The sequence below is a fragment of the Puccinia triticina genome, chromosome 2A (genome assembly GCF_026914185.1).
Source record: "Puccinia triticina chromosome 2A, complete sequence".
In the NCBI taxonomy this organism is placed as follows: domain Eukaryota; kingdom Fungi; phylum Basidiomycota; class Pucciniomycetes; order Pucciniales; family Pucciniaceae; genus Puccinia; species Puccinia triticina.
Window position 1 is genome coordinate 1,629,497 of NC_070559.1, and position 23,089 is coordinate 1,652,585.

Below are 23,089 nucleotides of genomic sequence, written 5' to 3' on the forward strand. Positions count from 1 at the left end.
GACACCAATGGCCGCCCGCCCCTCGCCCTCCCAACGGGCTTGGGCCCGCCTCCTCGGCTCAGGATCACCGCCTCCCGACGGGCTCAGACGCCTGCAGCTATCCCCTTTGGGTATCCTTACGACCAGCGCCTCCGCCGCAAGATGACGAGGGCGCCCCTTCCTCCGTTTCTTTTCTCCGTTGCTTCTTACGAATTACGTACGCACCTCTGCGCTTTCACATTCATTTCACATGCCTTTCACACTCGTCCCGCTTAGCCCGCCCCATATGTGCCAGTTCGATGGTCTCCTGGCTTTGCCGTAAGCTGGTTGACCTCCGGAGAATCGCCTCACTTGACCAGGGATGGTGAGCACAGACCACTCTGCCTGCGGGCCATCCACACTGACTGACACCGTTCGACGCCCACAGGGAAACTCGGACAAACAGATCGGAGGTGAGTGGGTGCTGAGGATGTGTGGCGAGGAAACGGTGAGCTGAGGAACGGACGATGGCTGCAGTGGCGATCTTCTTCATCGGCTCGCTGGCGTTCAGCTACTACACCCTCTCAGCCCTCGTCGTCCTCCTCCTCCCCAACAACCCGACGGCCGCCAAATACTTCCTCTCCTACCCAGTCCTCCTCAAGATCCCCACCATCGGCCTCGTCCTCTTCATCTCCACCGTCGGCACCTGCATCTCGCTGCTCATGTATGTCCCCGTTCTCTGGACTTCACTTGCCCGCGATCTGTTAACTCGAATCTTCCCAGGATCAAAGAAGCTCTCAAGGATAACGCCAAACATCAGCAGCGGCATGCTCGCGCTTGATGATCGTTTTGTAAACCCATCGATCGACTGTCTTGCTCGGCTATTTCACACGCTCAACACAAGAGCTGCCCGATCTCACCTATCACGAACAATTAATTCTGAGATGTTTAAGATGTGCTTGAGGAGAAATGCACGAGCTCCTCGGCCGAGAATCGCGCGCCTGTCCACCGTCTACGATCCCATCCAGTCACCGCCAGAATAACCCGAGCCTGCCCTCATCAAGTTTCCCAATCTTCTATAATCACCCGCCCTCAACTGCGACCAAGGCCAGCTTCACAGACTCCAGTCCAGGCACGCCACTGCTCAGCGTCTTTCATCTCCTTCGACACCCGATCAGTCTGCTCCACTCCGCCCCGCCAACGTACACTGTCAGGCTCGTATCCGAACGCCAGCTCGCTCGAAGCCCCTGGCAAGCCGACCTCCCACCAGGCTCCCACAGCCGCACGCCCAGCAACCTACCCATCCATCTCCAATCTCACCACCAGGACACCGCCAACAATCCCACACGCAACCTCTATCGCACTCCGTCCCAGAAACGGCCTCGCGATCCTCGTTTCTTTGGTGCGACGATCGAGGACGCTGGGAAAGCCAGTCCGGGCATCGCTTCACGGCAGAAGTCCGAGCAGTGGCGCGCCCTCTCTCGCTCTGCGCAGGCCCCCCACCCTGCGGCACATGTGCACTCTCTTCTGCACATGACACCCGTTTGTGCACACATGCCCCAGTCGGGACCGGCCGCAACGCCACCGCCCTCGTTGCCGTCGGCCTTCCCCGCGTCCACCAGGGATCGTTGGAGGCCCAGGGCCATACCTAGATGGCCTGGGCCTAGCCCGTGGTAAAATAACCCGCGGACCATGTCGGTGGGCCCCCAGCGTCACAGGAAGATGGGGACAGGGCCCCTCGGACTACTTGGTGGCTCTTCAAAGCTTGTCAGAATCTTGTTTCTGCAAGCCCTCTCTGAGTCCGGCCGCACAAAGCTCCGGGTGGACAGCCCCAAGCTGTGCGTCCTCAACCTTACATAGTCGGCCCCCCCTTCTGGGTTGGCAGCCTGGCACCCCTTAAGGAGGAGACAGAGACCCTGCGGGGCTCTCCTCCATAGAGGCTGTGTTAAGCTGAGTGCAACCTTATTATTATTATTTTCAATGTAATTAATTTTATGGTAAGTAAACAATGGGTGAAAAGATTTCGAGAGCTTGCCGCATATAACGGAACCAGCGGATGCAAGCTGTTTGTTTTTTATGCCAAAAACTGTGGCTGCATGGTAGGAGAATAATAGCAATACACGGCAGTTGCGCGGATTAAGGTTTCGGCTGTCAAAACTGCCGTCAGAGACAACTGGCCGGTGAGATTGACCGCTCACTAGCGGGTCTCCCGTCAACCGTCAAAATGACGGGTGAATTAACCGCGTACCCGCCGGCACTTGACTTCAGGCAAGTTTAACATAACTTGCCTGGGGTCGGTTTGCCGATGCACCCGCTTGACCGGACAACAGCCGGTGAGAACAGTGGCAAGATGCCAGCCTCCAGGCTAACCCAAAAAAAGGGCAGAGGGGGCCAAGACAAAGTCCGCCCAGAGGGACACGTCACCCTCGGCCCTCACCCAGCCACCCGCCTCATTTTTTCCAAGTCCGCTCATCGGATCACCACCACCCTCCATCTCCCCCACCCTCACTAACCCACATCCTCAGACATGTCCCTCTGACCTCTCGCATGTTCAGATTACGGTGCTGGCTGCCGCTCCCACTCGCACTTGACCGATCTTCCTGATAATCGACGACGATGGGCTCCATTTCAATGTCATGCAGGTTCGTCTGACCACAAGATCAATCTTGGCTTCTCGGCATTTCTTTCTCATCCGGTGCTAGTGTTGAGTTGTGCTTTCATTTTTGACATTCTAATAGCTGACCATCATGAAGTCCGCGGGTAACTGCGCGGGCCGCCTACTGGTCGGGCTCCTGCACAAGCCTCCCAAGCACATCGTATCTCCTTGGTTCGCGGTTACTTGATTGAACTCGCTGGTAGCTCAGTATGGACGCTCAACCCTCCGTTTCTGCTGTTCGAAGCTCTTTATCTAAAGTCTCAACCCCGGAACACCTGCGCACGGCAACCCCTCTGTCGCCATCCAACGCGAGCTCCATTTCCAGTAGTCCACTAGCTGAGTCTTCTGTGTCTGGATTGGCAGCTTCAAACCATGCGCCACGCAACCTGCCGCACAAACCTCTTGATCATCAGGCCGCAGACGAGTCGGCTTCGAAGCAGAGTGAACCTGTAGCAGCCAAGTTAGCAAGTCCCGTCGGTGTACCGACTTCCAATATTTCTAGCCCTCCGGTTTTTTTGCCGTGAGCCTTCTCAATTTAAATCATCATCCCGCTCGAGCGACAATTTTGCCAAACATTTCGTAGGATTTTCAAGTCACCGTTGAGGTTCCTGAATCAGATCTACGCTCCGTCATTGATAACCAATATTCTGGTGAGGCGCAAATTCATCATCTTTTTAGGAAATGTCATTCAGCCGCTGATCTGCTATCTGATTTCCGAGAAGGTGGTCTCTGGTTTGACAGTCACTTTGAGGAAGCTATGAAATATGCTCGACAATCAGTATCGGATCAAGATATCAGACGATGTGTGTACCACACATCTGATTTATGTATGATGGATGAGAAGCTGAATAGCTTATTTATTTATTTATTTATTTTTTGATGGCAGATTCTTCCCTGGGAACGTGATGTTTCCCGACGTCCCGGCAGAGTGGATCTGAGTCCCGACCCCCCTCGAATGTGACATTGAAACACGGTCACTCATCGCACAGTACGGGGCTGAACCATCTCAAGAAGATATGGCGGCGCTTCTACAAGCAGAAGTTACCCTTGCCCTTGCCCCGTAGCGTGGTGACCGTACATTTCCTTTCCCTTTTTTCTAATCTTCCCTTTTCATTCCGTTTCTCTCCTAACAGTAGAATGTTGTACAAAAAAAAACAATCAAAGAACCAAAAAAAAAAAACATAAAAAAACACAAAAAACAAAAACAAAACTGTAAAATGCAATAAAAAACAAAAAGTGTGCCCTGGTGGCCGATGAAACCTGCTGTGAGTGTCTCAAAGTGCCAAACCGAGCTCAGAGAGCCTGCGATCGAGGCTGGAACGACCCGTTTTCGTATCGGGGCTGGGGGGGCGGTGGTTTGACGTTTCGGGTTCGACGGCAGATTGCCGGATGGGTCAACCCGCCCTTTCTTTTGCCAGCGGGTTGTCCATTTGCGCATCGCCGGGCGTGCTGGCAAAGTCGTCGGTCCGCTTGACGGTTGACGGGAGACCGGCTTGCGAACGGTCGGCAATGAATGGGGGAGGTCCGTCAAATTGACGACCGAACTTTGGGCGCTTTGCCGGCGCCACGCAACTGCCGTGTAGCTTCATCGATGGGGCCAAGGCCCGAGGCTGGCATAGATGTGTCAGAAGCATGTCAAGTTGTTCAAATTTGATTCAAGCTTAGACGCCACGGTACAGTTGATATATCAAGCAATAGATCAAAAGACATGCGCAAAAAGTGGGAAAAGCGACCAGAGCAAGCATCTCCAACTCGTTTGGCCTCCCGTGCAATGCCTCTCTTGCCCTCGAATCGACCGTTCGGCACACGGGTCAGGTGTCTTTCTTCTTGAACCATCGCTTGATACATCCAGTGCAAAATGAATGCTTGCATGCTCGAAGCACTTTGGCCAGCGAGACCGTATGGAGGCATATTGCGCATTCCTTTTCCGATGTTTGGATGGGAATGTTGGTCCGGACGGCTTCATTCTTGCCAATCGGCAACGTTACCTCGGGCTGCTCGCCTCCGCAGAAAGAAAAAAACCATTTCAGCTCGTAGAGAAGCCTTAGCCCTTGAGGCTCTGCAATGTTGTGGAAGAAAATGCACGGACGTCGGGGGGTGCTCCTGGAGGCAAATTCACATTGACTTGAGTCACGTGGTGTTCAAATGGGGAGGACCGGCCATTGGGCTCTGCAGCATGCCCGACACGCGAATACTGCGCGAGTTCTACCGCATATTTCACTTGCAAGCTATGCCCAACGAGCTGAAAATTCATCCATTGGTGGTAAGATTCAAGAATTACACTCCCATGTCAATGTAATCGAATGGTGGGCGCTTAACTATCAAACATAATAACCGCGCAGCCATCGCAAAAAAGCGAGGGATTTGTATTCTCAAGGACGCAGTAAGGTCAAGGAGGGTTTCAGCCGGTGTGCGTGGGTCAAGCTTATGCGCAAGTTTTAATTTTTGGTAGAAGTTGCTGATGGATGGCACCTAACGATAAGATGGTAAGTAGAACAAGTTGAATTTTGTTGCCTGCAACGAGGATAATCCGGCAACACACAATTGATAACTCAGCCTGTCGCACTCAACAAGAATTAGCCGCCAGCACAGATAACGTTCACGCCTAATCGAGATACAACGGTGTTATGAAGAAGAATGTCAGATCAAATGTTGGCAACAAAACTTTGTAGAAAGAGAATATGTTAACCTGAATTAGATATACGGTCCGGGTAACAAGCAAGGTGGCTGAGGCGAATGGATGCGGAGAGAGATGGGGGCACGACAGATGGTAGAACTGCAAATAAAAGAGCATTTAGCAAAAAAGATAAACAAGAAGTCATATTGTTAGTGTTGCCAACGAGTGTTTGGTTGTCCTCGGGATGGAAAATCAGGAAGATTGGTGCTTACTGTCCCAGTCTTTCCTTGCTTTCAAGGGTTATATCAGTGTGCAGGACGGAGTAGTCAGACTGGCGCGGTTGATCTTTAGTCATAGGTGATTGGTGGAACGTGTTATCCAGCTGATCGATCGTTTTATGGTTGCTCCCCATTCAGACCGGAACATCAGGGGATGTTTCATCAAACTCGCGTAACCCAAGCCGCCGGAAGTATCCAATCACAAGAAAGGTGAACCCCTGGAGGACTTCCCATCAATCTAGAAAGCAGGCCATTATCCATCTCTTGGTAGAAACTGCTTTTGCGCCCCTTTGGAAATGGAAAATAGCATTTAGCTGGTACTTTCCTGCAAACCCAATAGAAGCTGTCCACTAACCTCTTCAATTTTGACATCAGATGCAATTGATTCAGCCATCTTCAGCACCATAATATCATTATTACTCTTTTGACCAATGTACCCATGAACAGGTACCTTCTGTGGCTCTGAGGCAGCAGGTACCCACCTGTGGGTCCCTTGTGCCATCTCTAAAGTGAATGCAATTGTCTGGCAGTTATGTATGATTCCGTGTCCAAAATTGTTAAGAGAGAGCTACACAATTGCATAAGAATGGCTACAAAGGCATTAGTACATAATTAGCTAATCAATACGTACATAATCAAAACCCTAACCTAGTTACATTGGATCTGCAAACCTAACCAGGTAACTAGACTATATGTATCCTCACGGGTGGTCTCTCTCCTCATCAAGATTGGAGACCAGATTTTCTTGCGGAGAGCTTACTGCATTGGACTGTCATTATATAGCTTCCCTTGAGTCTTTACAAAAATTATGGCTGTGCAGGAGAAGAATGTAAGAGTATGGCTGGAAGATTCAGGAAAATTCAAGATTAGCAAAACTAGATTTAGACATACTCATGTTATTAGCTCCAAACCTAGTTAGTCACACTCCTGGCGATTCACCTGGTTAGGGTTTGTAGATAGTATTTAGCCTGGCCAGTCATGCACCCGGCTTCAATCTCTTTTCCTCACCATCCATTAAGACCTAGACGCTGCAAGGAGGTCTCGCCGGGGTTTCCCTGTGGGTGAACCACTGGCTGCACCACACTGTCTTTTTAGGGCCTCCGCGCCCTCCGTCTTGGGAGGGATGTGAGGGGTCACTGCACGTCAGCTTTTGGAAATTTGGCTTTCTGCTAGTTCTCCCGTCTTGGATTGTTGTCTACCCCATTATCCTTCTTATTCAGTCTGTTTCCTATCCTATTAGGGCTTGTTAATTCTTTCTCTGTCTCCTCCTCACTCGGTTGTTGACTAACTCACATCCACCATCACAGTTACATCCCAATATTCCTACTGCTTACTCTCCGGTTGTCCACTTCTCCTACTTTACTTGTTCCACCAGGGTTGGTTTCTTTTTCTTAAGCCCTACTGCCTTCCTTGATATTGTTCTCATGTTCTCTTTCTTCTCAGATCTGGTTTTGTTTTCTAGAAATTTAGTCTAAGTTCAATAATTAATCAATGGAGTGGTAAGAAAAGAGAAAGTCTAATTAGGCCGTGTTTGGCAGCATCATATTACACCACATAATGCTTAAAACACACTACTCTAATTACATATCGTAAAAAACAACTTTTAAGAATAATATTCTGTAAGCAAGCTGCCATAAAGCTTGATAGTTTAATTCCAAATGATCAAGCCAAAAGATGTTGTTTACATGATGTAAATGGACATGCAGCAATTATTCATTGTCTAATAATCACGCTGCCAAACACGGCCTAAATGTTTTGACACTCATCTTCACTCGGATTTTCTGCACATCTGGATTCCAACAATCTGTTAGCTGTGTATAATTTTCTTTCAAAATTTATGGCTGCATAGGCGGAGGGTGATAGTAGAAGTTTCATTCATGGGGGTAAAGTGTAGGAAAGCAGCTGAAAAATGTGTGCCATAAGCTTTCTAAGTTACTGAGATCTGATCAAAAGAAGATGTGGTGATTATTATTAACAGACCACGTAAAGAACAAGAACACAAAATACAAAGGAATAGCAATAGCAGCCAGGGGCCCCCGGAGTCCTACCCGGTCTTCGAATGCCATTACGGCATCAGTGTCAGCCTTTTGGCAAACTGGACAGGTATAAGTTTCTTCAAACCGTTTTGCAATACATCCAGAGCAAAATTCATGCCCGCAATTTGGAAGCCTTCTGGGGTATGATATCTCTTCACCGCAAATTCGGCAATCGTTTGGATTGGGAATGTTGATGGGTTTTTCACCACTGGAGCTTCCGAGACCAGTAGGTGTGTGACTCGAAGTTTCTGGAGTTGTTCTGCGGGCTTTTTGGTCTTCACCGATTGACAAATGTACTTCGGGCTGCTCACCTCGCCAGATAAAAAAGTACTTCAGCTTTTATGGACCGTGAAAATTAAGGCTCAATGTTAGAGAAAGAATATTCACTAACATTGGAAGCTGATCCTTGCGTTAAATTGATCTTGCCTTGACTTGAGTGAAGCGGCTTGGACTGACTAGCGGACTCAGCGTCCACAATGAGTGAATACTGCCCAATTTCGATTTCAGATTGCACTTGTAAGCTTTGCCCAACGAGCTGAGTATTGAATCATTGGTGGTAAGTTAGAATACCATGCCATAATCAAATAATGAGTGCTTAACTGTTAAGGATAATAACCACGAAGCCATAGCAAAAACTTGAGGAATTTTCATGCTGAAGGAATTGATAGGGTCAAGGAGGGTTTTGGATGGTTCTGTTCAAGATTTTAATTCAAATAAAGAAGAAGAATGGCCGTCAGATTAATCCGCAGAAAAACTAGAAATTAAAGATAAGAATGGGCCATACCTTCAATAAGTAGAGTGGTTGAGTCAAATGGATCTTGGTTCACGACAGACAGAAGGCTGCCAAGAGAAGAATATGGTCCTGGAGAGGGATAGATAAAAAAAGAAACAATGTAGAAACGATGTTGTTAGAGTTGTCCTCGGTTGTTTGATTCTTGGGATGAGAAGTGGTGAAAACCAGCACTTCAGTCTTTTCTCAATAATCGGCAAGACTGGCGCGGTTGATCTTCAATTTTGAAGGCGAAGTGACCTTGATTCTAAGTAGGTTCGGAAAACTGATCGATGCATCCATCTGATCCACCTTACAGTGTCTCGATCCGAACATCACTGAGGGAGGGTGCTTCCCACTTCGACCTGTGACAATGAACTTCCGGCGGAGTTTTCATATTTCCCCTGCTCGCCTGCCACCACCTCAAGCTGACGGGCCTGGAAGTTGTTTGAGGTTTTTCGGAGTGCCAAGTGCTGTCCTTGACACGCATATATACATACATACAAAACCAATGGGGCCACGTCACGACCCACAGATGATTGGCGGTCATCCTGGCGCGCTTCCAGGCGTTTATTTCCGGCTTCCAGACTACAGCGGCAGCGGGCAGTGGGGCGAGTCCCACCCAACTCTTCTCAATTCTCCCCGCTGTCTAGCCCTACCCTTAGCCCGACCCCCGCCCTTCCAAATCCCGACGGGCTGGGGTTGCTCAGTTTCAGGAGCCTCGCACTTGCACCAAGCTTACAGACGCCCCCCCTCTATAATGACGAGGGCCCCTGGTAATTCTTCTGTTGTTTCCAGACCTTCTCGTCATTTGGCTGTGTATTCATCAGGAAAAACGGGGTTGGAAATTGTCATAATTTGGGGCTTGGGAAAGCGAATCCCAAGCATTAGGAAAAAGATAGCGGGGAGTCAAGTGTACCCTTTCTCGACGGTTGGGGGACCGTCCAGGGAGTTCGAAACCCTTTTCCGGGTACGGGCTCCGCGTCGGAGCCGACTCATCCCGCCGCATGTTTTCCGAGTCAAAGCACCCGATCCCGTTTCTCCGTGCGGGCTTGGGAGTCGGTCTCTCGCCAGCTGGTTGTACAGATTGCACCCACTCGGCGATGAGGATACTTCCTCGGCGAGTGAGTATGGAGCAGGCCCTTGGGGATAGATCGACCTTTGAGCGATAAGTGGGCTACATAAGGCGCTAGATGCATTAGGGACAGATGGTAAGATTCTGATATGAATTTTGAAAAAATTAACGCTTTGAATGGGGAAGTAGCTTCAAGTGAGGATTGAGTGCGAGATATATCGCAACTTGACCATTTTCCGTAAATTGTTGGAGGCGAGGCGGCGTCCAGAAGTACCCTCCCACCCGCCGGCGCAGTGGTCACATTAGGGTCCGATCGTATCTTTTGACAGGGCTATAAAAACAGCCGGACAATCTCAAATTATGTATTGGAATGAGAGACAGTTGAAGGCCAAAGTTGCTTGCAATCTCGTCGCCAAGGGCTTTCGTCAACTGAAATTCGAAGTAGAGCACATTGTAAAGCCCTGGTGCCAGAGAAATGATTGCAGTAGATCAGTGGGCTTTATTCAGCTTTACTCGAGACAAGCCGCGCGGGAGAATATCCACCGTCGGCGGAATGCGACAAGTGTAATGGCGGGCGAGGATGGGCGTGTGTGGATGGACGCGTCGTGGCGCGTACTATGTACTACTATGCTCGAGGCTGGGGATGGGCCCCCCTCCTTCTCCGCCCACCGCAGAATCAGATCCGCCGATGTTCGGCCTGGGCGAGACATGCCTCCAGCTGGTCTCCCGTCAGCTCAACTCGATCCTCAGCGAACTCCGGGACTCGGAGCAGGAAAGCTCCGTCGGAAGAGAGAAGCAACTCACCAGGCTACTGGATTTCTTCACGAAGCCCGCTCGCTCTCGGCCCGGTTCCGCCTCCTCAGCCGGTCCGTCGATCGCTCCCCACCTGGTGAAACGGCTGGTCAAGCTCTACGTCGAGCACGTCTCGCCCGATACCCCGGACTACGGCCCCAACGAGCTGCCGTTGCTCTTCTATCTCGCGATATGCTCGATCTACTCCGACCTCGATACCTTCGGATTCACCACGCGGGAGCCGCACGCCGAGCGGCCGCCGGCCTGCTACCACCAGCTCCGTCTGGACAGGCCGGTTGAGCTCGGATTGGTCCAGAAGTATCTCCAGCCCTCGCAGTGCATCACGATCCTCGACCTGACGGGGGCGAGCAAATTCGCCGATTCGGGGCTGCTGGACCTGCACAATCTCATCGGCAATTCAGTCAGATCCATCGTCCTCGACCATACCTCTGTCACTGACCTCGGCATCGCCCATCTTGCTCGCTCGCTCTCAACCGCTCTGCAAGAGTCCCCAGACCGGCCCAGCGAACTTCCCTCCCACGAGCCGTTCAGAGAGCTCAGGTCGATTAGTTTGAGGGGCTTGCATCGTGTGACTGACCGCTCCGCGAAACATCTGAGTCGGTTTCCAAACCTGTTATCCATAGGTGAGTTTGGCGGATTTCGCGGTTGGCGTGACTATCTCTCGTTCTACTAATCATCAGGTGCTGCACGCACTGGTCCATCAGACCTCACCGGCACATCGTGTACAGACGCAACCCCGCTCATCTTGAACAGACCGCAGGCGGCCCATCACACGCAGTCCCCCTTCCGGCCTGCGCGATCAGAAGACGAGCTCGAGCTGTTCTCGCGGACCTTGGAGCCATCCGAGCGATTGAATAAGCTGCTGGCCCAGCATAAGCAGGACAACATCCCAGCCGGCGGGCCGTTCTTTTTCCAAATCAACCGATCCGATCGCGCTTATTCCAAGAAATATGGAGCCTCCTTGGAGTCCTCGGCTTTCGCCAAACGCTTCCCACCTCTCTGCCTCCTCAGAGCTCTTCCTTCTGCCCCGTCCCCCCTATCCACCGTTAAACCCCCAAATCTTCATCCTCCATCCACGCTTCAGTCAGCCCCTCCCCACGCTCATGTCTCCAGTCAATCTTCTTCTCTCCCCTCGATCAAACGCAAAAAACTCAACCCTTCTATCCTAGACGACTTGCTCGAAGTCCGAAAGTCTCGCAGGAAGTAGACCACCCCAAAATCGTTCTTTGTATGTATCAACACAAAAGTCAGTTGGCCCCTGTAATCATTGTGTCATTGTGGCCATAAATATTACATACACCGCTAATCTCGTCGACTTGTCCGACATGGCATCAAACAGAATAGTAATTTGAATGGATTCTCTTTGCCAAGAACGTTGGACCGTTTCAACTTTTTGTTTTTTTGTTTTATGGATTTATTCTAACTTACCAGATTGATTTCTGGCCAAAGTATCCCACAACCTTCATGTTCCCTGCAGCTTGTGTAATGGTTGGGTGCTTGGTCTCTGTTAGGACAGAGGGCAGCCTCCTTTCACCTCAGTGATGGGTTGGAGGGGTCATTGGTCTTTGCTGAAGTCTACTCCAAGACTATATTCCGGAGGATGATTATGGTGTTCAAAATTGCATGTGACACTGTTTACATAAAATCATAAAGCCAATTTTGGCTGGGGGATGTCAGTGTGCATAAAACTTAAAGTGACATTTCCCAGCCAAAATTGCAGTTTATGATTTTATGCAAAAAAATCTTATGCAATTTTGAACACCACAGATGGCTCTGGTCCTAGATTTGACCTTGGGCCTCATCTGACAACTGTCAACCAATAGACACAAAATACACATGTGATTTGCCTGAATTGGCCAAAAAAAAAAATAGAACTGGTCCAACCTTCTTGGTAAAGACAATAATTTCTCAAGTCCAAATGCTGAATATGCAGCAAATGCAGTTAGTGTGACAATTTTCACTAGCGTCCAAAATGTATCAGTCAAAGCCCTAGTTCACCTGCCATCAGAAGCTGAAGTCACCGGCACCCACTTCTTTTTTTCATGTGTTTACACAATCCAATTGTGAAGAAGAGACTGATGAGTTCCTCAGTCCCCCTTTTGTCATCACCAAAAATTAAATCTCAAATTGATACAACTTAGCTGAATCCTTTTCCTTTATCCATATTAGGGGGTATCAAGTATAGCCAAAGACAAAATTCTTGGGAGCTAAGGGGCAAAACAAAGGCAATGTATACAAATTGCCTTTTTTGGCCTGGTGATGATGTAATTGAATGGTTTTCAAAACATCAGATTTTTACAACCTGTTGGTGTTGAGTCAGGATGTTTTAGAGAATGTGCTGGCGGACCTGGGGAGGCTACGTCCGCACCCGCCGGACGGTTCCGGATGCGGTGCTGGGTGACTGTTTTTTTTCCAAAAAAGCGGTGCAGTACCCAGGTACCCACGTACCTCTCAGATCACCCTGTTCAAAGAGGTGTGTACACCTCTTCAACTGGATGTATTCCTCTAGCCAAGGTATACCTCTCAGAATGGAGGGATTTCTCCATTAAAAAATGTATGTATACATCCTTTTTCCTCTGGTTGAGTGGCTGGTCAAGTCCTGCCAGACTTAGGCAATCAATTTGGTGTGTAGACTCACATGCTAATGCATTGACAAGCAATCTCCTTCCAAATAATTGGTTTTCAGTTCAACACACCAAATTCATTGGCATATGGGAGCCACACTCCAATAAATTGGCAAGGCCTTCCTGTTGATATTTAGCTTGGAGGAAAGTATGTGATGGAGAGGAGGGAGAAATCTCAAGGGAGCCATGATTGATCATTGGACCAAGGAGCTGATGGTGGTTCATGTGAATAAATGCTCCGACTTGATGATTTATTTCAAATCAAACTAGAAGATATGCATGTAGTCACAACTAGAGAGCCACCTTGCAAGATCCAAAGGGGGCCTAGAAGACTAAAACAAACAAAACATCTAACATAAGATGGATGGAAGGGGGGGAAGGACATCACTGATAGTGATGGAAGAGATGGATAAGCATGTGAGCCGGGAAGAAGGCTAGAATTCTGACACTTGCTTCAAAATTGGTGTGAGGAAAAAAGAGTGGTGTGCTTGGCTGCTAGAGATACTCATTTGATCACCGTGGCGGGTACCTAGTACTGCTTGGCGGGTACCTCTTGCACCCGCGCAGCAGTGCCAGGTGCGGTACTAGGCACTTGGTTTTGGCCAAAAGGCAGTGTGGTACCCAGGTACCGCCTGCAAGTACCACTCACCCCCTACAGGCACCCAGGTCCTGCAGCTGGGTGGTTGCATCAATGAAACCGGTGGAAGCAAAGAAGCACCATATTTTTACTGTTATTTAGATTACACATAATCTTAAAGAATGTGGTGTGTTCACAGGGAGGATCCAGGGCCCGCCTGCCCACCCCTATCATTTCTTGGGGGGATCCAGGACCCGCAGCCTGGTAGACCATGAAATGTGATAGAGGAGGCCAAAAATAGTGTTGAAGCTACCTGTGGTACCTCCCAGGCGGTTCCAGGTGTGGTTCTAGGTACCTGAATTTGGCCAGAAAGAGTTTTGGTACCCAGGTCCAGAATGACTATCTATTGGTCCCAAACTTTTTTTGAAGGAGTGTTGGTGTGGTTTTTTTTTTTTTTTTTTTTTTTTTTTTTGGTGTGCATTTAAAACATCCTATTAAAGGGGTATAAGTTTTTGAGCTGTAGTGGAGAGTTTCCTATGTATCTAGCTTATCATTTACTTGCACAAGAGGCTTTAGATCCAGACACTTACAAAAAGTGGGGTTCAGAATTCCCAGAGGATGAATGGCATATAAAACATACTGGAGGAGAAAGCCCTTTATTTCAGTGACTTGTTTTAACAAATTCAATATTTCTGTAGGTGTTTGAAGTTCCAAGCCAACACCATTAATCCTGTTTTGTTTCAAATTTCTCACATTTCTGCTTACAATTCTCAATAAATATGTACCTGCATCAAGTTTTATGTTTGATGTGGCTATGAATAGGAAGCCATCAGATAAGTTATAACTGGGTCTGGAAGATTTCACTTTAACCCTTGGGGAAATTCACTACTTGGAGAGCTCTGTTTGTCACCCTCAACCACCTTCAATTAATCCCAAATATGTTACTTCTTAAATCTTCCAACTTGATGATTCACATCTTGAGAATGATTGTGGTAAAGACCTTCTCTTGCACCTTCTAGCGTCAGAGCACCTGACAATCACTTTTTTTTTTCTTCACAGATTCTCCAAGCAGCAATACTGGTTACTGCACCTCTGCCTGATTTGGGGAATATTTGTGAGATTTTTCATAATTTTGGCCAATCATGCAAATCCCTACTTGGCTCTGTTTTTCCCCTTGTTTGAGTCTGACACAAACAGGCTGGATCCCCCTCCTTCAAACCCAGCACTCAACTCAGAAGTACTGCATGAGGAGGATGAAAATGTTGTAAGTGGCCAGAGTGATTGAAAACACCCAGGAAGTGAAAAAAGAGTGAAATTTTCTATGTTTCATGGGGAGATAACAGGGTTCTCAGCAGCCCAATATTATGGATGCAATTTTGGATGGTCCTTTTTTCAAAAATGCAAAAATTGATGGCAAGTGGTGTTTTCATTAGTTTAGCCCATGCATTTCCAAAAGGGATAATCAGATTTTTTTCAACCATGAAAAATCTAATTTGGAAACAACACCACTTCTTCTTGATTGGGCAGAAATTGGTGTGAGTTATCTCCCTGTGATGGACTAGCCCTAAGCAGACAAACCCTGTGACATTCTAATTTGGATCATGGTTTTTTCAGGAGCCCCACAGAGATGGAATCTCTAGAAGTTGGGTTATGAAAAACCATGCAGAAATCTCTGTGAGTAATATGAATTTTTGAGAAACCTACAACAGAAGAAGTGACATTATTTTGATCATGTGGATCCTGGCCTTTACCAGAGCACCAATAATCATAACATCCCTTGTAGCTTGGGATCAAAATCAAAAGTTGATCATCCAGAGAGTTCCGTGAGTTCCAATATAACAGGGTCAGAAAGTTCAAGAATTCAGTTGGAGTGACCTTTGTTTGTAACAATTTGCTACATTTTCATTCCAGGTAGAAGAAAACAAATGTATGATTTGTCTTGGAGGTTTCAGTTCAAATCAGATTGCCAAAGAATGGCCACTTTGTCAAAACAGGTTTCATGAAAATTGTGTAGCTAAGTGGGGAATAGATCATTACAACTGTCCCAATTGCAGAGTAGATAATGTGTCACATGAAATCTACAAGAAACTATATTCTTATGGGGCTGAATTGAAAGCACAAATTTTGTGGTTAAGATGGAGAAGCAATAATGGAATTGCTTGCAGTGTGAGTGATTTGGATTTATTTGAAAAATGAGAAGATTTGTTTTGACAAAATTATCAAAAACAGGATCATGATAAAAAAATTGTCACAAATTGGAATAGATTTCAAAAAGATCACCCTTCAATAGCTCATAAGCTTCTGCAATCAACTGATTTATATTCCTAGAATTTCTTCTCATCCATCCATTCCTTTTCATCATTACTTTTGATTATCTTTTGTAGAGTTCCTCTTATAAGCAATTGCTATCCAGAAATCTCTATTCACTCCATTTTCTAAAATATTTCTCCACTTTATAGAAACTCCTATCAAACGTCTTACATCAAACCAAGCATATTCTCAGTGCCTTCTGTCCTTTGAACTTCTTTTCAACTCATAAAAAGCTTTCTGAACAAATTTTTATGTCAATTCAAATTTCACCTTGCACCTCAGTGCCATCTCCTTTTGATTTAAAACCAGTGCATTAGCTCCATAAAAGCTCCTGCCTATCAGCTATAAAGATTTCTGCAAAATTGAGTTGTTTTACTTTTTTTTTATCCTGCTTTATGATTTGGTATCCTAATTAGCTCCCTTTGGGATTAGAAAACTAGCATTGCTTTTTGGGCCCCAGTTAATAGCCAAGCACTGTACTACCCCTGCACCAGATGCCCTGAATATTCTCTGACTTAACTACCTTTGATTCCAACTTAGGCCCCTATGTATTTTTTCTCTCAATCATTTCTTTATAGAAGAAAATAAAACTATATTAAAGACAGAAAAACACGAAAAAAAAAAGATCAAGGGTTTCCCCTAAGAACTCCAAAAAAATTGCAAAAGAAATCACAACCCTTTCAAAAAAACAAGTCACAAAAAAAGCCAGCTAAACACAGAATTCAAACACCACAAACAGAACCCGCCATCCATCCCTGTCTTGCAGGGTTTAAGCAGATGGCCCTCAGTGCACACATTAAAGGTATCATACAAAAGGGAGCCACCAAGTAGAGCCACTCAGAACGCGCAAGTGCAACAGTGGATGTAGAGCAAGTAAAATGAATAGCGGGGACAGGGGGAATTGAACCCGCATCTCCATGTTGCATGCCGGGTTGCTCTCCCACTACATGTAAACATCAACAGCTAATTTTGGGCCAAATGTCAAATTGATGTTTGACATGCAAACATCAACCAAATGGTGTGGCTGGGCTGACATTTTTGTCAAATTTCACTTTGACATTGGGCACAAAACGTCACCCCATGCAGTGTACCACTGAGCTATATGGGTGTGAGGTTTACCAACATACACCATGTACAATTTTTTTTCATGATTGCACTACAGGTTGCAAAGTCCTGTCACCACTCATGACAGACATGCACATGCCATGAAATGTCAAATTTACATGACATGTTGTCATGCAGCTGTCATAAGATCAACTGCCTTTTGAAACCCTCTGCACATCCACTGTGCATGTGACATCTGTCCAATGTTGCTTACATGGCATCTGAATGAAATGGAGAACTGTAAAACAACAGGTTCTCCATGTCACACACTTCATACAGGACAGTGTAACCTGTCCCGTTTTCATGAATCAATTTTTCATTACTAGGGGGATTCAAAGTTGGCCATGCACAACTTGCATGCACTTTTGCAAGTTATTGTTCAAGGCTTTTATTGAACACCAAATTTCAAAAAAAACATTCAAGCAGGCTTAGGGGGTGTAGTACAGTGTGGCTTGCACGCACTTTTGAAACTCGGTGTTCAAGAATGAACTTGAACACCGACTTGAAAAAGTGCGTGAATGTTGCATCAGGCCAACTTTGAAACCCCCTACTACCTCTACACAACCCCTGTACACCTATAGTACAATGGTGACAGACCCCACCACTACTTCCAGGTGCTCATCCCAGGTACGCCACTGCATATGGCGCTGGGCTCATAACCTGTAGGTTGAGCAAGTACCACATCTCTCCAATGCATGCTGGGTTGCTCTAACGTTGAGCTTTATCCACAGGTGTGAGGTGTACCGACGTATACAACCTCTAATGTGGAGGGGTTTGATCTCAATCCATCCGCTGGAGGTGCAGCAGGTGGAATCAACTGAGGGAAAATATCCTTGCAATTTTGGTTTCCATTTATATAGCCTCCGGAATAACGAACTTGCAATACCATGCCAACTCTCCCCTTGCCAAGACAACTGCTTCACCCCTGCCCTTGAAACCCTCACTTTTTGGCTTGTATGATTGAATTCACCTCACAAAACTAAATTAACTAACTCCCTTTTGGCCACTTATGCCTTGTTGGTGAATTTGGCCTGAGAGATCTTCCATTTTTCGTTTTCCTTTTATGATAGGGTAACTGTAGGGTTCTGTATTTGTTTAATCAACCTGCAAATTCACACTTGGACTTATCAGAAGCCTGGCCATCTCCTGCCACCTTCCTTTCTATTTTTCTAAGATAAAGGAGGAATGGAGTAAAAAAGAAAACCATGCTGGCCAAAACAGTCAATGCATCATTGTTTTTTGAATTGACTCCCTTGGGATTTGGAGTGAACAGTGCAAATGCATGTTCCCAAAAAAATCCTGCAGCTTTTCCAGTTTCTCAGATCTTTCAGTGAGATGATCTGCAATACAGTTGAATTATTGGTCTGCAGAAAACGGCAGAGTGGAATGGCATTTGAAATTGACATCAGTGCCCCTGATTTTTCTTTTGCTGGTTTTAGAATTTTTTTTTTTTTTTTTGATGAGAGAGATGGACTTGCAGATATGTATAGAGCTGAGGGTATATGTTGTTCTTGTAAACAATGCTAGGATTAGACCATTAACTTTCAGCAATTCCAAAACTGTTAAATTTTGGCCATGTTCTTCTGCTATATCTGAATGTTTTTGAAGTAGGCTCATCCTGCAGAATGCGGCATGTTTTTTTGCACATAGCAGAAGCTTGTCTCACTAGTTTTATAGTTGACAGAAATCAGGAAAACCTGGAACTGTGAACAGAAACAAGTGAGGCGCTTGTTCTTTTCCGAATGAACTTGGAGATTCTGGGGCAGGGTTTCGCAGGCTGTCACAGGGTATGGGTAGTGACAGCCCAGTGAAACCCCGCCAGGCTGCCCCTCATCGCCGATCGCCCGCCCGCCAGCACCAGCCAGCCACGCCCACCCACCCGAGCACACCACCCACCCATCTTCAAGCACCATGTCCCACTCGCGAAGCCCGTCGACCGAGCGCCAGACCAAGCGCAAGAGGTGCGTCCTCAGCCCAGCTTGATAATCTATTCTACCTTCCCAGAGCGCACACCGACACTGCTCATGGCGCTCACCAGGTCGATCAGTCCAACCGATGGAAACGACCCGCCTCTCCACCGGAAACGTCGCTCGGCATCCCCCGCCGAAAGACCTGCGGACGAGGAGAAACGCGAGCCCTTCGAACGGATACAGGTCGACGTCCCCAGAATACACGACTCTGATCCCGCGCGGCGCAGAGAAAGAGAGGAGCAACTCCGGATCCGTCTTGCCGAACAAGAACTTGCTGGGATCGTCAAGCCCAAGCCTGACCCGAAGCTAGAAATGCAGAAAATGGCGGCCACTAGAGGCGGTGGTGCCTACATCCCCCCCGCACGCCGTCAGTGTCCCTCTTTTCCTCTAGCAAAAAAAAAAAAAAAAAAAAGAATGAACTTTTGCTTATTGCTGTCATTCGTCTCTAGTCAGGGCTATGCAAGCGCAGATGGATACTCCAGATCCTTCAAGTCCAGAATACCAGAGGATCCGTTGGGATGCCTTAAGGAAATCTATCAACGGGTTGATCAACAAAGTGAATGTTGGCAACATCAAATTCATAGTACCCGAGGCAAGTCCATTCTCCATTCCTTGGCAAAACAACACCAAGATCACTCATACCGCAATCTTCATAACCAAAAATCCAGCTCTTTGGTGAGAATTTGATTAGAGGTCGAGGCCTTTTTGCACGATCGATCATGCGTGCCCAGGCTTCCTCGCTACCCTTTACGCCCGTCTTTGCAGCCTTGGTATCCGTGATCAACACCAAGCTGCCCACAGTGGGGGAACTGATCGTGACCCGTGTAGTCAGCCAATTCCGACGGGCCTATCGTCGAAACGACAAAGTGACGTGTGTCGCGACCTCGACGTTTGTTGCCCAGCTTGTCAATCAGCAAGTAGCCCACCATCTGCTCGCGTTCGAAATCATCATCCTTCTGCTCGAGAAACCGACGGACGACTCGGTCGAGATCGCCGTCGGATTCACTAAGGAGGTCGGCGCCTTCTTGTCCGAGGCCGAACCAAAGGCTAACAATAGCGTCTATGAACGCTTTCGTTCGATCTTGCACGAGGCTACTATCAGCAAACGAGTTCAGTATATGATCGAAGTTCTCTTTCAGGTCAGGAAAGATCGCTTCAAGGATAATCTGGTCCTCCCCGAAGGTCTAGATCTCGTCGAAGAAGACGACATCATAACCCATCCCATCCATCTAGATGATGATCTGCAAGTTCAAGATACACTAAGTCAGTGGAATTCTTCCCCCCCCTTTTTTTTGCTAATCATGGTAATCAATTTTTTTAATAATTTGTTTTACTTTCATCAGATGTGTTCAAATTCGATCCAGACTACGCCGAGAATGAAGAAAAGTATCAGAGTATCAAGAATGAGATCCTTGGAGTTGATTCTGACTCGGGTTCCAGCGGGTCGGAAAGCGGCAGTGATGAGGAGAGTTCCGAAGAAGAGCCTGATACTGGAATAGGTTTGTCTATCGCCCGTTCTGAGTAGCTGTAGCTTCTGTGCGACTTTCTCACAATCTGCTTTGTTTTGACAGTCGATGGGAAGGTTACCATCCATGACCACTCGGAGACCAACTTGATCAATTTCCGTCGGAACGTTTACTTAACAATCATGTCATCGCTAGATTTCGAAGAAGCTGCCCACAAGCTGCTCAAGCGAAACATCGAGGAAGGACTAGAGCTAGAGCTGGCCAACATGGTTGTTGAGTGTTGCTCGCAAGAACGATCGTATGCGAAGTTCTACGGCCTGTTAGGCGAAAGGTTTTGTAAACTCAACCAGACATGGACGATGACCTTCGACCAATGTTTCCGGAACTACTACGACACGATCCACCGTTTTGAGACGAACCGATTGCGGAACATCGCCCGCTTCTTCGGCCATCTCTTGGCCCAGGATGCCATCCCATGGTCGGTCTTTGAGGTGATCAGGATGAACGAAGACGATACGACTAGTAGTTCCCGAATCTTCGTCAAGATCATGTTCCAGGAAATCACTGAGGTCTTGGGCCTCAAACGCTTGGCCGAACGCTTCAAGGATCCCTCGATGCAGGTCTGGTTCGGGGGCCTGTTCCCGATCGACAATCCTAAGAACACTAGGTTTTCAATCAACTACTGTCAGTCCACTCCTTTCATCGTCCTGCTCGTTTTTTCCCATGCTGATTGTTTTTGAGTTGTTTCTCAGTTACTAGCATTGGACTTGGAGTTTTGACTGAAGAAATGCGTGAACATCTCAAACGAGCGCCACAGTGAGTTACGATAATGGAGCTCTCAACGCTTTGAAATTACTGATTGACTTTCGCGGCATCTCGTTTTTACCAGATTGATCATGGCTAAGCGACGCGAGTTAGATGAAGCCGAATCGTCGGACGATGACGATTCAAGCTCCGACATCTCGTCGATTTCGTCGACTGATTCGAGTGATTCGGACTCAGACTCGAGCAGCTCCGGCCGCTCGGGCGATTCCCGAGACCGTCGGGGCGGCAGGAATGGACGACGCGGGCGTGGGCGGGATTCGTCGTCTTCTTCACCCGGTTACCGTCGAGGCTCGCCTGGAAGACGGCGCGACTCGCGATCGCCTGGCAGACGCCGCGACTCCCGCTCTCCTCCGGGTCGAGGCCGAGACGCCAGATCTCCGCCTGTCCGCCGTCGTGACTCTCGGTCGCCGGGTAGACGCCGCGCCTCCCCGTCTCCCGTCAGACGCAGAGGCTCGCCTTCTCCTGTTAGACGCCGTAGATCGCCTTCGCCCGTCAGACGTCGAGGCTCTCGCTCCCCCGTCAGACGCCGTCGATCGCCTTCCCCCGCCAGGCGTCGAGCCTCCCCTTCTCCAGTTAGACGTCGAGGCTCGCCGTCTCCTGATAGACGCCGCGATTCGCCATCTCCTGCCAGACGCCGAGGCTCGCCATCTCCTGTTAGACGCCGAGGCTCGCCATCTCCTGTTAGACGCCGAGGCTCGCCATCTCCTGTTAGACGCCGAGGCTCGCCATCTCCTGTTAGACGCCGAGGCTCGCCGGCTCCTGTTAGACGCCGAGGCTCGCCGTTTCCTGCAAGACGCCGAGGCTCGCCGCCCCCGGTTCGACACCCTGATTCACCTTCTCCCGTCAGACGCCTCGATTTATCTTCTCCGGTCAGACGCCGCGATTCACCTTCTCCCGTCAGACGTCGTGACTCACCCTCTCCCGTCAGACGGAGAGGCTCTCCGTCTCCCATCCGACGCCGTGGCTCCCCATCACCCGTCAGACGTCGTGGCTCCCCCTCTCCTGTTAGACGTCGAGGCTCGCCTTCTCCCGTCAGACGCCGCGGATCACCGTCCCCGGTTAGACGCCGCGGTTCTCCTTCTCCTGTCAGACGCCGCGGCTCGCCTTCTCCGGCCAGACGCCGCGGCTCTCCTGCTCCTGTCAGGCGCCGCGGCTCTCCGTCTCCTGTGAGACGCCGTGATTCACCATCTCCAGTCAGACGCCGCGGTTCACCTTCTCCAGTCAGACGTCGAGGCTCGCCATCTCCTGTCAGACGTCGTGGTTCGCCGTCTCCAGCGAGACGTCGAGGCTCACCTTCACCAGTGAGACGTCGCCGAAACTAAAGCTGATTTATCTGGTCCACTTCTTTTTTTTTAAAAAATATTCTTTTACAGAAAACAATCCCGTTCTTGCTATCGTATCCTCTTGCTATCCTGATGCTATGTCGCCTCCACTTCTTTCTTTCTTTTTTTTTCTCTGAGTAGCGCATTTATGAGAAGTGTGGTTTCCCCGGCACCAAAACGTGTCCTTTGGTCGGGCTTGGGGATCAGGTCAAAGACAACAAACAAACAGAAAATCAATAGAGAATAGATTATTATAAATGAAATATCGGAAGGTCTTGATCATTTAATGTGCGCACCTGTATGAAGGGTTGTCTTTTTTCTTCTTTTTATTGTGCTGTTTGCCTTCATGCAAGGAATGAAACGCCAGAGAGCACCAGAGTACATCTCTTGCTAAATTAATATGACTCTGAGTCTCAGCAGGCTGCTAGTCCGGCCAGCCAAGCAACTGACAAACCTGCTCCAGATAGCAGGACATGGAGCCTCTGCTCAAAGGAGCACGCTTGGCTACAACAGGGTAAATGCAGCAGTGCAAACTCAGCAATCACCACAGGTTGCATTTGTTGCGAACTTAACAAAGTCCCTCGAGACTTCGGGCCCCCGGGGGGTAGGCTGTGTTATGACACATGATTTCATGTGTCATTTATTTCACACACTTTTATGGGGTTTGGTTTCTCACCAACCCAATCATG

General features: G+C 48.2%; 4 protein-coding genes across 4 annotated transcripts; all 4 read left to right on the top strand.

Annotated features, from left to right (window-relative positions):
• Positions 1–340: 340 nt before the first annotated feature.
• PtA15_2A186 (uncharacterized protein) lies at positions 341–799 on the top strand (the record flags this gene model as incomplete). The annotated part of the gene is made up of 4 exons (XM_053166180.1): positions 341–343; positions 407–431; positions 496–682; positions 742–799. 4 exons carry the CDS (start codon positions 341–343, stop codon positions 797–799), a joined length of 273 nt encoding a protein of 90 aa, XP_053017428.1.
• Positions 800–927: 128 nt separating this feature from the next.
• Positions 928–1,635, top strand: PtA15_2A187 (uncharacterized protein; the record flags this gene model as incomplete). The annotated part of the gene is made up of 1 exon (XM_053166181.1): positions 928–1,635. One exon carries the CDS (start codon positions 928–930, stop codon positions 1,633–1,635), a length of 708 nt encoding a protein of 235 aa, XP_053017429.1.
• An 8,442-nt stretch (positions 1,636–10,077) lies between these two features.
• PtA15_2A188 (uncharacterized protein) lies at positions 10,078–12,387 on the top strand (the record flags this gene model as incomplete). The annotated part of the gene is made up of 2 exons (XM_053166182.1): positions 10,078–10,499; positions 12,372–12,387. 2 exons carry the CDS (start codon positions 10,078–10,080, stop codon positions 12,385–12,387), a joined length of 438 nt encoding a protein of 145 aa, XP_053017430.1.
• Positions 12,388–18,728: 6,341 nt separating this feature from the next.
• On the top strand, positions 18,729–22,400 carry PtA15_2A189 (uncharacterized protein; the record flags this gene model as incomplete). Its single annotated transcript, XM_053166183.1, has 8 exons — positions 18,729–18,778; positions 18,856–19,154; positions 19,237–19,379; positions 19,456–20,050; positions 20,131–20,286; positions 20,359–20,937; positions 21,006–21,069; positions 21,143–22,400. 8 exons carry the CDS (start codon positions 18,729–18,731, stop codon positions 22,398–22,400), a joined length of 3,144 nt encoding a protein of 1,047 aa, XP_053017431.1.
• Positions 22,401–23,089: the final 689 nt, after the last annotated feature.